At 35.9% G+C, this 13,382-nt stretch overlaps 2 protein-coding genes across 2 annotated transcripts; one reads left to right on the top strand and one right to left on the bottom strand.

Annotated features, from left to right (window-relative positions):
• Positions 1–2,241: 2,241 nt before the first annotated feature.
• On the top strand, positions 2,242–3,132 carry LOC141586738 (major allergen Pyr c 1-like). Its single transcript, XM_074408087.1, has 2 exons — positions 2,242–2,497; positions 2,586–3,132. The coding sequence occupies exons 1-2, from the start codon at positions 2,308–2,310 to the stop codon at positions 2,879–2,881; spliced, it is 486 nt and encodes a 161-aa protein (XP_074264188.1). The 5' UTR covers positions 2,242–2,307; the 3' UTR covers positions 2,882–3,132.
• A 966-nt stretch (positions 3,133–4,098) lies between these two features.
• On the bottom strand, positions 4,099–12,800 carry LOC141603268 (kinesin-like protein KIN-14I). Its single transcript, XM_074422890.1, has 19 exons — positions 12,141–12,800; positions 11,855–12,021; positions 11,635–11,778; positions 10,991–11,230; positions 10,824–10,895; positions 10,320–10,388; positions 10,125–10,214; positions 9,813–9,941; positions 9,634–9,715; positions 9,453–9,548; positions 9,037–9,210; positions 8,550–8,656; positions 8,277–8,455; positions 8,019–8,180; positions 7,686–7,939; positions 6,704–6,867; positions 6,435–6,596; positions 5,293–5,786; positions 4,099–4,475 (listed from the first exon to the last, which is right to left on the bottom strand). Exons 1-19 carry the CDS (start codon positions 12,259–12,261, stop codon positions 4,352–4,354), a joined length of 3,030 nt encoding a protein of 1,009 aa, XP_074278991.1. The 5' UTR covers positions 12,262–12,800; the 3' UTR covers positions 4,099–4,351.
• Positions 12,801–13,382: the final 582 nt, after the last annotated feature.

Here is a 13,382-nt window from a genome sequence, read left to right as displayed (position 1 = left end):
TCCATATTGAATATAATCTTTTTAGATTATTCCCGTTTAGTATTTTTGGCTCGTATACCCTAGTTTCGTAATTTATTTTCGCAGTACAAATTTTACTCATTACAGTACTTTTTACACATTTTTTTCCATTTACATACCCTTGAACTAAAATAAGAAAACAAACCTAATTCTCTCCCAAAACAACCACGCACCCGCTCAAATCTATCAAATATTTGATTATGAAACCTAAACTGATTAGAGAAGATGTATGTAATTCATGAATTACAATCTATCAATTAAATTAGTTTAATATTTCCGTTTTTTTTAAGAATTTGGCTGTTCCATGTATGAGATTAATTAGAATTTTGGATTGCTTGTTCAATGATGGTCGGAGGGTAAGACGGGTAGAGACGGCGGCACAGTGGGCCGGTAGAGGAAGTCGACATGAGGTTGGTGGTCTCGGTTGGTGGAGTTTGTTGGTAGTGGTGCCGTGGAGGGTGTTGGACCTGTTGGTGGGTAGCAGGATGGTGGCTAGTGTTGGTGGGTAGCGGGATGGTGCGTAGCAAGATGATGGCTGACGGTGGTGGTGGTGTTGGGGAGGTGGCCGCTGATGGAGGATGGACGGCGACTAGCAACGTAGTACATACGGAAATACGAAGGAGTTTGGATGGATTTTACTTTTTTTTTTTTTTTTTTTTTTTTTTTTTTTTTTTTTCAATGTAGTACATGTTGTACATAGTACTCCTAATTGATTGGATACCCTTATTTTTTTTCCCCAAATGTACTACGTACGTTTATGAATGTAGTAAACGTGTTTGTAAAAATAATCGAGTAACAAAGTATATAATTTATCAACATATGATAAGTATCATATAATTATTTGTGTTATGTAAATAATTTAGCAATGTAGTACACTAGTACATGATTGTTCATTAATCATAGGATGGGTGAAATTAGAGAAAATAGATTAGAGAGAAGTTAGAGAGAGAAAATGGGAGGGGAAATGAGTAGGGTATAATTGTCAATAGTGTACTATAATGAGTAAAACATGTACTGCGAAAATCAACACCCTATAGTTTTATATAGATATAGAAGGTCTTTATATAAAAAGATGTTGAAAAGATGCCTAAATTGTAGATTATACTTAGGCGGGAAAAAGCTAATGTGAAAGTGATTGTGGGACTGCCACGTGTCTAGCGGTTCATCTACTATACTTTTATATAGATAGATATAGATATATAGATTATAAACATTTTCCAAAATATGTAAAAGAGATTAAAATATGCATACCTATTTAACCAAAATTATTTTTTCGGATTGACTTTGCAAAATATTTAAGGTGCTTTTTTTTTACAGTAAAACATTTTTTTTTCCATTTCGCTTTTGCGAATGCTTCTCAACTCTCGTGCAATAAAAGCAAATATTTATTATCATGTTAAAAAAAAAAATTATATTTTCACTCAAGCTAATCAAATATAAAGATAATTTTGGGGAAGAGGGAGTCAAAATATTTACAATGAAGAGAGTTCAATTTTTTAGAATCTTCTTAGCATGGTCTTATAGTCCAAACTCGTTTTCAACTCAATGTCATTTTACAGTAGGTCTCCTGAGAGACGGTCTCTTAATAAGCTTCATTGAGAGACCATTGTACAATTTTAAGAAAAAGTGGTACTAAAGGTAATAAAATAGGTACAAATCATGATTAATGATAAAATGGGTACATTTATTATGTAAATAGGTACGAAAATACTATGTCACGATCAACCATAAAAAGGGTACGAAATATAAATAAAAGGGTACGAAAGATTGGTCTCTCAATAACTTATTGAGAGACGGTCTCTCCCAAGTTTTAGTGGTCATTTTATCATACGTATAAGTCATGATAATGCAACAATGTTAAAATTTATGAGTCAGCTTTGTTTCTTCCCTAGTCATCCTACCTAACTCGAATTTGAATTAAATCTAACGGACGTGACGGTATAAACAAAAAAGAGTATTTCATCTGTTTCAATCATTTATTTACATTTTTACTTATGAGCGGTATTTTAATTAAAAGTAAACAATGAAAAGAACGGAGGAACTAGGAAGTAGGAAGTATGGTAGAATCTCGTTTGTTTACAATTCAAATTCAATATTGTAAGCTGCATAATATTCGACGTGATGATATTTGATGGAATTTAATGTAACGCGATGAGGCGGCCCTCGAAATTCCATTATAAATACCAAACCAAATTAACCAAGATTTGTATCAACTTTCTTCACTTACACTAGCAACTCACAAACCTCAGCTAAAACTTGTCATATTTCTCCATAAGAAAAACATCGATCATGGGCGTTTCAACACACACATTGGTCGACTGCACTAGCCCTGTGGCCGCGGCCAGGTTGTTCAATGCTTTCTGTATTGATAGCCATAATTTCTTGCCCAAAGCGTTGCCAAGTTTTGTGAAAAGTGTAGACTTAGTTCATGGTGAACCCGGCACTGTTGGGTGTGTCAGACAACTCAACTTTCCTGATGGTCAGTTTCAACCTTGTATCTCTCTCTCTCGTTTTGTCTCTGTTTATATTACTTGAATATTACTAACAAATTATGTCATATTATGCAGGAAAACCATTCAAATACGCGAAAAACAGAGTAGATGAAATTGATGCAGGCAAGTTCTACTGCAAGTACACAACCATTGAAGGCGATGTCCTTCGTGAAAACCTTGAATGCGTAGTTTACGAGAGCAGATTTGAGGCTTCTGGTAGCGGGACCCACTACACAATGGTGGTACACTACCACACCAAGGGAGATTTTGTGGTGACAGATGAGCACGTAGCAGCTGGGAAACAGAACCTCAAGAAGATGTTCGAGGCTGCTTCAGAATACCTCGCTGCCAATCCTCAGCTCTATGCTTGAACCAATACAATCCATTGAATACGGAGTAATTGAACGTCTCGTTGAATTGGTGTGAGTAATCAAGGAGATGACTATAGATAATAAAATTTGTATTGAGTTTTGTGTGTTTTTTATTGCTTTTGTAACATCATTGGGTTCACTCCATATGGAGTCACCCATTTATGTGAGTTTTTTTTTTTCCTTTTAAAACTTTTAATTTGTGTATGTGAGAATAAATTATTCATCATAATATATATGATGGTTTAAGTCCAGACTGCGTGTTTTTTTTTTTTTTTTTTTTTATTAATATGGTACGACATTTTGTAAACCGTTTTCATAGCCTTTTCTTCGGCAGCCTCACTCCAATAGTCCAATGCCATATAATCTTCAATGTATAGGGAGATAATGTGATGTGCAGGTTTGAGAGAATAGACACCAATTTTGGCCTTCGTTTTTGCTCGTCGTCTCTTTCGAACAGAACCACCATGAATTAGCTTGGCAATGTTCATTTGGCGGACCGAGAGAGACGATGACTCCAGGCAATAAATGCAAGAATATGCAAACATTAAAAAATAAAAGGGATATTTTATATGGTACCCTTCAATTTTTCAACTTTTTACATGGTACCCAACACTTTTTAAAACATACATGGTACCCCTAATTGTTGTCATTATTACTAAATGTGCCCCTAAACTTTATTTTCCGTCAATTAAACTTAGTTTTAGGCGTTAAGTGATTACTTAGAAGCGTAACCAAGCTTGTCATTTATCATTCCCATGACATAAGAACTCTATTAGGCTCAATATCCATCTTTAGTCGTGATAATTTGGTAGGGAATCAATAAATTTTCCATCGAATTTTTTTTAGCCCATATATATCAATAAAAATTAGGATCGAGATGAATATTGAGCATTATAGAGTCCTTATGTCATGGGATAATAAATGACATGCTTGGTTACGCATCTAAGTCATCACTTAACGCCTAAAACTGAGTTTAATTGATGAATAATAAAGTTTAGGGCACTTTAGTGATAATGATAAACAACAATTAGAAATATCTATGATGTTTAAAAAGTATGATATATCATATAAAAAGTCAAAAATTTTAGGTAGACTATATAAAATATCCCTAAATAAAATAAAACAGCATATCAAATCTTCAGATTTTTGAAATTGTCTTTTCATTTTCCGCCATATTGCCATATTATCGGGTATGGAAGTTGGAACAACAATGGTAACACAAGTGAAACTCCTCTCTTCAAGTTTCTGGATTTGTATATAGAAACAAGCAACTGGGATTATTGCTGAATTGTGTATGTAACAAAGTTTTACAGAACGAATAAAAAAATATTTGTATTATCACACAAATCTTCATCTCACCCTCAAAATACAAACTCAACAACCACCACCAAAACCCGAAGGGACGACAATAAAAAACACCCCAAGGAAACAATACGAATGAAAAAATAATACCCTTAAAAAACCAGCTGTCTAGTTTCTGTTTCCAGGCCTCCTTTTCCCCTCAACGGAAACATGTTGCTGTCTTCCATTTTTCTGGATTCGCCCATTCTGTAACTTTTTGGAAGGTGAAGGACCTAGTGTTGAAATGGACTTACTGCAATGGTACGCAACATATCAGAATGCATAAAATATCACTTATGTATAACATTCGCACAAATCCTCATGAGATCGTGTCATAATATATCATGAGAGCATCCATATGAGAGTTAGGCAGTTTCTCTTTTTTATTAGTGGGTTAACGGGTTGTGGTACAACTAATTAAACAGTAAGAGGATTATACATCTGATGTACTACCTCAAATTCTATAGTTTCTGAGCATTATAATAAAGTTTTTGAGTTTTGTTTTAAAGTTTCTGAGTTTCACTATGAAGTTTCTGAGTTTATTCACTTAAACATTAAGCTCTACAAAATTACAATAAAACTCAAAAACATTACATATAAGTTTAGTTAAATTTGAGTTTTGACGAAAAAATATTAAAATCTAACTTATAAACTTTATTATGCTCAAAAAAATACACACATACTCAAAAACAAATAAAGTTTGAGATAATAAGCTCAAAAAAAATACATATATGCTCAAAAAACAAAAAAATTGGAGGTAGTACATCTGATGTATGTTCCTTTTTCTCCTAATTAAATGGGTTGGTCTCACATGATATCAACATTAAACCATCTGTCAGAAATCAGAATGCATGAACCATCAGTAGCCTGTCAGTTAAGTAATCTGACAGCGATGATTTCTGCATAAAACGGACTAGTTTCAGATTGACTGAATTCCTGAAGTTATTGGGTTCATATAACAGAAGTTCCTTGACAGAATTACGAAGTTCTCTTCCTAGGACCTAAGTACCTAATTTACGAGTAATTCTTCAAGTTCATCAATAAAAAACAACTGCTAAACAAATGATTACCTCAATTCTGGACTCTTAGATGGCTTTACATCAAATTTCTTCGTCTTCATCCCATTTCCATTTGAGAGTGTAGGAAGTTTACTATGATTAAATTGCCAGAGCAAATCAGGCTCAGATGAGTCACTTGTGGCAGCATCAAGCTCATTCAAGTCATCGCCATGGGTTACTTCGAATTGGTTACTTCCACTAAATATGTTATATGATTGATCCGAATATAGTTTAGGACCGTCTGGAAAATATTTCTGGTAAAAGGAGGAATCAGTCATGTCTCCATTCTCAGCTTCCCAACAACGCAATTGATTCTCGGGTTTTGGAATGGAATCTTGCTTGTTCACCATGATCTTGTCCACCCATTCACCGGAATCTGTGTCTTTTTCCTCATCTCCGCAATTTTGCACAGGTGTAATTACAGGAGGCCATGGAGGTGAGTTCTTTAACAACTCATCGAGATCAAAGCTTTGTCGTTTCTGTCGAGAAGTAGACTTGGAAAATACCTGTGTAAACAACAGGGTAAAGTATGAATGTATGCATATAAAGGCGTTAGATGATGTGCCATACAGTCCTATTACCTCCTCTTTTCATGCTATCTAGTTCATTTAATGATACTTACAATAACTATGTTAGTATGTTATAAGCTTAAGATGGTCTTAGCTCATTATCTACATGTAACGGATGTCTTTTATCCGCTCCATTCCATTTTTGTTGTCTCTACTTCCTTACTTCCTTTTTCTTTTTTGCATCCCAATCCAATTGGCTCCTTTTAATCTAATCAGATAATAAAGTAACTTACAAAATGGGTCTCGGTATCAAATAGGATCATGAACTGAGGTTGCATACTACCGTGCGGTGGCACGTCTAGTGTCATGGTTTAGTGCGACTTGTTTTTACATCAAACATATAAGCCATATCGGTCTAGGAACGGGGCTTTATGAGCAGCCTTGTATCGGCTGTCTTTGGCAACCCTTTATATATCGGAAAATACCCGCGCATAAAGTTGAATATCCTTTAGTTAACGGCCAATAAGTTGAGTTAAGGCCGATATTTAATAGAAGTTGAAGTTAATGGAAGATAGAAAACTAGAATAAAGTATTGAGAAGATAAAAAATGTTCTGAATGTACAAAATTTGGTGAATATTTATTACCTCTGCGTTGGCAACATCTCCCATTGGTTGTCGGTGATTAGGACGAATAGGAGAAGGGCCATCAGCTTTAAGTCTACATCTTTCAGGACTTCTAGCTTCTAAATGGCGAGGACGGGTAGATTGTCCCTCCTTCCTTGCGAGAGCCGCCTTGAGACTAGCAATCTGAAACCGCACACAAACAACTTAACATGAATATTGTATCAGCAAAGTAAAGAGAGAACATGCAGTAACTACTGAGAGATAGTAAACTACTGAGAGATGGTTTTTACCTGCTCCTTAAGCTCCTTTACATCTGCACCATCTTTATTTACTTGGGCAGCACCAAGTTCAACAGTTGCAACCCGCTCCGCAAATTTCAGTGTGCTAATAGTTTCTCCAACAGCTTCAGGTTCAGGACTTATGTGAACAAACATAAGTGTTTTGGCCTGTCCTCCTGCAATCACAACACAATCAAGTCATGTGACAACTACTATTAATCCCGAACTGATTTGGGGTCAAGGAACATGAATCATCATTTGAAACTGTTAATGACAAGAAAAATAATGATGGTAAAAAAGGAAAGGAAAAAATGAATAATCTACATAGTATAAAAGCCGAGTTTTTTCTTGGCTTCTGATTGGCGGTTGAATTTTTATATGTGAGTCGCCCATGTTTTCTTATTCATTTAATTACCCTTTCTCCTCAACACAATTCCTATTCTTATTTCTATTTTAATTACTTACTTCATGTTAAAACATAAGTTAAAATTTCACAATTTACATACATTCCAACGCATCTAACATGTCAAATACTACGCATCTAACATGTCAAATACTTTTAATATAATTCTAATAAAATACGGTTGTATATTATCTAATATTCAAATCTAATATTTATCAAAATCCGAATCTCCAAATATGCACTATTTATATTGTCACAGTATTGAACATTTAATCACGCTCAATTATATGTTCATGTATATAATAATAGCGCTTGCTATTATGACCCGTGCATTTTTTGCACGGGTATAAAACTAGTATAACCGTAAAGCCAAGAAAGTCGTAAAAACGTAGACTTTTTCCTAAAAGAAGATTGTTGAATAATTATTTTTACCAAATGATAAATAAGTGAAAGTTAGTTACAGAGAACTTTAACAATAGATTTAGAATATTGGTAATGGTGAATTATGATCCTTTTTTTTTTTTGGTATTAGTATGAGGTTTTTTTCCTTAACACGGTTATATTGACTGAGGATACGTGACATTGACTCACCTAGTGAATCTTGAAGCAACTGAGTCAACTTGCTATTTCTGTAAGGAACATGCGCGTTTCGTTGAGCAAGCGATGCTATCACATCTCCTAAAGCTGAGAGAGATTTGTTAATGTGTTGAGCTTCTTTTAGCCTATCTCCGGTAACCTCTGATTTATCCACCCTTTCGCTTCCTGCAAGGTCAACCAAATGCATACACCCTCGCAGTATGCCACCCGTTGTCAGATCTTTACCTTGAACGTGCACCGTTAAACAACTGCAGATCAGAATACACCATAAGTTCCGCCTGCAAAAAGATCCCAACAGATTACTAAAAAAACATAGATAAAAGGTACCTGTGAGAACGACTACTACGGTCATTTAGGGCTGTTGCACCAACCGCTCGGTTTCGATGTCCAACATTCATGAGATGTATTACATCAGATGTTGATGACACCGGAACAAGACTTGCTTCTGGGACATTTAGCCCATTTTGAGAACTATTGCGAATTTCTAATGTATGATTGAATTAAAGAAAAAATTGGGGAAAAAGGAATTAAACTGATTAAGATAAGAATATATAAATTGGACTGTTAGAAATTGACAAAGGATATCTTCTATTCAGTCCGTCGCTAACAAGAAGATCTCTAACTTGCTCATTATATATTTCAATCATCTGGACAGCAACATCGTAACGAAACGTGTGTTTCCTCTGTTCTGCGAGATAGAATAGGTCACCCAAAGATCTGTAATTAACACCTTGACTCTCCTCCGTCAGGTCTCTTGGTCCAGACTGAACACATAGAGACAAGAAAAGAAGAAGGTTGATCAGCAAAAGAATGCAGCATAACTTTACTTTCTCAGCAATCTAATCAAACAAGTATTACCATAGTAAAAGTTTTCCCTGAGCCTGTCTGGCCATATGCAAATATACACACATTGTAACCATCAAGAACAGACCGAATAAGTGGCTGCATATCCGAGAAGACTTCAGCTGCAGTACATGATGGAAGATCCAAATTATCAGTACTTTAAAATCTAAATAGTCATTTTGGGCATGCATGGATTGGAGGTAATTGCTTTCTGATTACCGTGGTTCAAAGGTGAAGAGAAAAGGAGGTAATAAATGGTGAAGGGAGGATTAAAGAGGGTTAATAATGAGCTACTACTCTTATATGAAGGTAATGTGTTACCTTAAGAGGAGGTGGATGAATATTACCCTCTCTTATGGGATAACTATTACCATATCTTCATCTCTTTCTTCTTTTAATGACTGCCACTACCTCCAACTTTCCTTTTCTACTCCCTTAACAGATTACCCCCAACCAAACTAAGCCCTTAAGAGTATACAGGAATTACTTGACGATTACTTACCCTGTGTCGCTGATGGCCCAAACACTTTGTTAAAGCTGAAGGATTTGTGACCGCTTCCATGCTTAGAAGGTGCTCTGATTGTTATATTTCCTTCCTCAAAGTGTTCAATGGCACTTGTGTAGCTTGGCTGCCCGCCTAAAAAGGGTCTTACACGACAGTAAACCCTGATACTCCCTGCTCAGTGGAAACGTTTTAACAAATTAACTCAAGATGAAAATAACAATTTGTTATCATTAACTAAGTATCTCAGAATCTCAGATTCGATTTGAAGTATCCTACACAAGAGTCTGTTCGGATTCAAGGACGACTGTCGAGGGGTTGGTCCGGTCGGACATGAGTAAATAAGGGTATAGTAACATAGATCATTACAAGTTATAGAGGAAAGAATAAGGTAGTAAAACAGATATCCAATTTACCCTTGAGATCTTGCACTTCATTATACAGCCTGCGATTTTCTTCAAGAACCTTGTGATACCCAGAAGCAGCTTGAGCTAGGCCATGCATGTGTGAGCCTGGTCAGAAGACAACACTCAAGTTTAAACCTCAGAAATCTCTTTACTCTTCCATCTGATAAACTGACAGCAAACAACCACTTACCAAGATTGCGAAGATCTTCATGGAATTTTGATTGCATAAACTGCATGCCAGCTTTAGTAGTTTGAAGAGTATGTTTCAGCTCCTATAGTATGCATAATCATCATTTAGTATTACATGAAGAACACGAGAATCATCCACATCACTGACTACTAGTTTATAGGATCTGCAAAAAGTTTGACCTGTATATCATGTCCTTGCTTATTGAAAATCTCCCTTTGCTTAACAAGCTGGCCTTTCAACTTCTCATCGCTGGTATGTTTGCCACGAAAGGTCTCCTTCTTTGTTACAGGATAATTTATATCTTCAGCCTGTAGCATAGCATTTGGAATGTCGTCAACATTGGTACATAGTATAGTGATGCATGAGGTAAAAGTTGTCCAATGGACTATGGCCAGTTCACTTGAAGTTGATGTTTGGCTCATGATATATAAAAAAATATATACTCATGATCATGAGTCGTGGCAGACTAAATAAGATATGAATCAACAAACCTTAAAGTTATCAGAAGACATTTTTGTAAATGATTTATTTCCATGAAATGCAGATAATTCTTTTGATGTTCCTTGCCTTGGTTGATTCATCTGGAGTGACATGAAAATGACAGACAAATTATTCAGCCTGAATTACTTTGCAGACTTCAGTTACTATCTCTCGTCACATCCTTTACTTGCAATCATTAAACATACCAGGTCATTTTGGGCTCCCATACGCTGCTCAAACTCCTCCACAACCTTACTGAGTACTGACTCCACCAACTGCAAATAAAAATGTTAAAAGCCCAAGTTACAGATAAGAGTGCTTGCTGAATTGACAATAAGAGAAGATGGTTATTCATATTGCATTTACTGAAATGATATTAGTTGGTCTCTGAATCTATAGAGCACAATGCGAAGGAGCTAATGGTTTCCACAAAAACATTATCCAGACACAGTTTTAAGCGGCTTTTACTTGGGTATACAAACGTAAAGCGAAGCATATCTCACATCTTGCCATCTTTCTTGAAACAAGTCTTGCTCAATGTCACTGTAAGTGTATCTCCTTGTGCATAAGCACAACTATAGAACATTATGCACTGTGACGCAACTATGGGATTTCACGGCCATAGGTCAAGAAAGATTGAAAACAGTTCTATTACTGGAGGATTATATGTTATAAAGCTTATATCAGGACATGAATACTTGTGAACGAACCTGTGGCACTTCTTCAGGCTTCTTGTCCGATAAAAGTGCCTGTACAAGTGAGCTCAAGGATCTGGAACTTGGCTGCAAAATTGAGACCAGCAACTCATATGAATGTTTTGGCAAATCAACTTTTACCAAAGTGAGAGCGCCAAACCAAAAACTTCAAATCCACTAACCATTCTATTATTATCAACATCTTGGCAAAAGGGAGTCAAAGATTTCTCAGACATTGACGAGTTTCTGGATATGGAATTAGTAAAAGGCTCCGAGTTCTTGCGCACAAATTGTTTTACAGCTGACGTGGTGGGTTTTACATTACCACCAAATTTCCATAAACCAGAACCCCCAGCCTGCTTCCATTCATGATAGGATTTGAGGGCTAGAACAGAGTTCACCACCCTAGCTGATATTCCTCCCTAGATGCATAGGAACATTAATTACATTACAAAACACATCTCAGATAAGAATGTCATGAATTGAATTTATGAACAAACAAACATCCAACATCTTCTCTACACATCATCGAAACCTGTGGTTGATCTTGGAGCAAAAAATAAGGGGCGTGTCTGAACTATTGGGCTAACGAGGGGCCGTGTGGTAGTTCATAGTGAAATGTAGATTAACTTAAAAAGCCAGCATGGGGCGAACCCTGCTCAAGATAACTAAAATCCATCATTGGCCAGGGAGGTCACAAGCTACTTTATGTTAAAAGTATATGAACTTAAAAAGTCAGTATGGGTCGGACCCCTGCTCGAGAAAATGGGAATTCATGAATACAAAACATCTTATTTGGTTCACCAGACACAAGAGAGATCCTTACTTGCGCAAGATCAGAGGCCTCAAAAGAAGGAAGACCGATTTCTTCGACAGCCACAAGAAAATTCCTGACATTTTCAAAATACTGGTAAGCAGATAGAGCTGCTCCATCAGGTATACAGGCAGAATCAGTGGGACTCTCAACCACCTGAAAATCCAATACATAATTCAGCAAACCACCACCAATCCAATACAGTAAACTACTAACAAAGCTAGATAATCACCTTTGATACAGCCCCAGGTTGAACCTTGTTCAACACATTGCAAAGGATCAACCCACTTCTCAAACCAAGCCTAAACTCTTCTTCCGACGGCTCGGCTGGTAGATCTTTCGCAACTACTACTCCCACCATCTTCCTAAGCCAATTGAATGCTTCATATCTCCTTATAGCTATATACATACATTATTCAATCATCAAAACCACATTGTTTGCATTAATCACATTTTCAAAAAAATTACACCAACTAAATGTGAATGCATAGTTTTTTTTTAAAAGGAGAGAATTGTACCAGCTTCCTCAGCTCTTCGAGAATCTAAATCAAGACGTCTGGAGGGACGATTTTCGTGCTGTTGAAGAACATCTTCAACTACTGAAGCTACACTAAACGACAACGCTTCACTAGCAGCCATAACTCTTCCACACCCGATTAAATTTAAATTTAAATTTAAATTCAAATTGAAAATACATACAAATATTCACCAAAATGGAATTATCCAAAAATCATGATGAAAATAAAATCTGACCAAAAAAGAGGAAAAAATCAAAATAAAAGGGTAATTGTTAGTTTGAAGAATTGGGTAAAGAAAGGAAGAAGGGGATTAATAGGGGAATGAAAAAGAAAGAAGGATGAAAAAAGTGGGTGTCAAAATCGAATGTGGTTAGATGATTGAGAAAGTAGTAGATGAAATGATATGTAATGTTAGACTAAGTTAAGTATTGCTTTGAGAATACTACATTCAGTGTCTGTCTCTCACATCCGCCATTAAAGTTTAGTGAAAGAATTATGTATGAGTAATGGTGTAGTAGTATAATATAATCTTTTCTTTTTGTGTAATCAAAGCTGTGTTTTGTGCTTTATAGTTGGAGTACTTGTGTGTGAGGGAAGTGATGAATGAGAGAAAGTTGGAAAGTGTTGTATTGTGTTGTTTTCCCGAACCTATCTTTTGTCTGTCCTCTACCGAACCTATTTGTTCTAGGTTTTCTGCTTAATCTTTTGGGGATTGATCTTAGGGGATTAAAGGAGGTGTCATTTGCCAAAAATACGTTCGAAAGTATTATTCAATCTTCTTGCACTCAATTATTGAAATAGAAGGCAAATTTATTATCGCAAGCAGGTAGACTAGTTCTGATCAATGCTAATTTAGCCACAAAGGAAACTTTTCAAATGCAAAGCTTCCTTCTAAGTCGTACCATCGTCAATGCATAATAAATTAGATAAAATTAACAGAGACTTTATCTGGAATAAGAATCCTTCTCAGCGCTCAGTTTGTTTACAAAATCGGTTAGTGGATTGGGAATAAAATCTTCTGAAGCAGCTAATAAAGCCCTACAAATGAAACTTCTATGGAAAATCCTTATGAATAAGGAAAGTATATGGGTCAAAGTGATAACTAAAAAATACTTGAGAAATTGCTCACTCTTTAATCATAAGTCTAATTCAGTCTCTTCTTGGCAATGGCATAAACTTATGAGTCTTCGGACTCTATTTAGAAAAGGGCTAAGATGACAGGTAGATAATGGTACCAACATG

Source organism: Silene latifolia, chromosome 1, assembly GCF_048544455.1.
Source record: "Silene latifolia isolate original U9 population chromosome 1, ASM4854445v1, whole genome shotgun sequence".
In the NCBI taxonomy this organism is placed as follows: Eukaryota; Viridiplantae; Streptophyta; class Magnoliopsida; order Caryophyllales; family Caryophyllaceae; genus Silene; species Silene latifolia.
The sequence above is the reverse complement of the archived record's forward strand: the minus strand, read 5'-3'. Positions and strand labels throughout refer to the sequence as shown.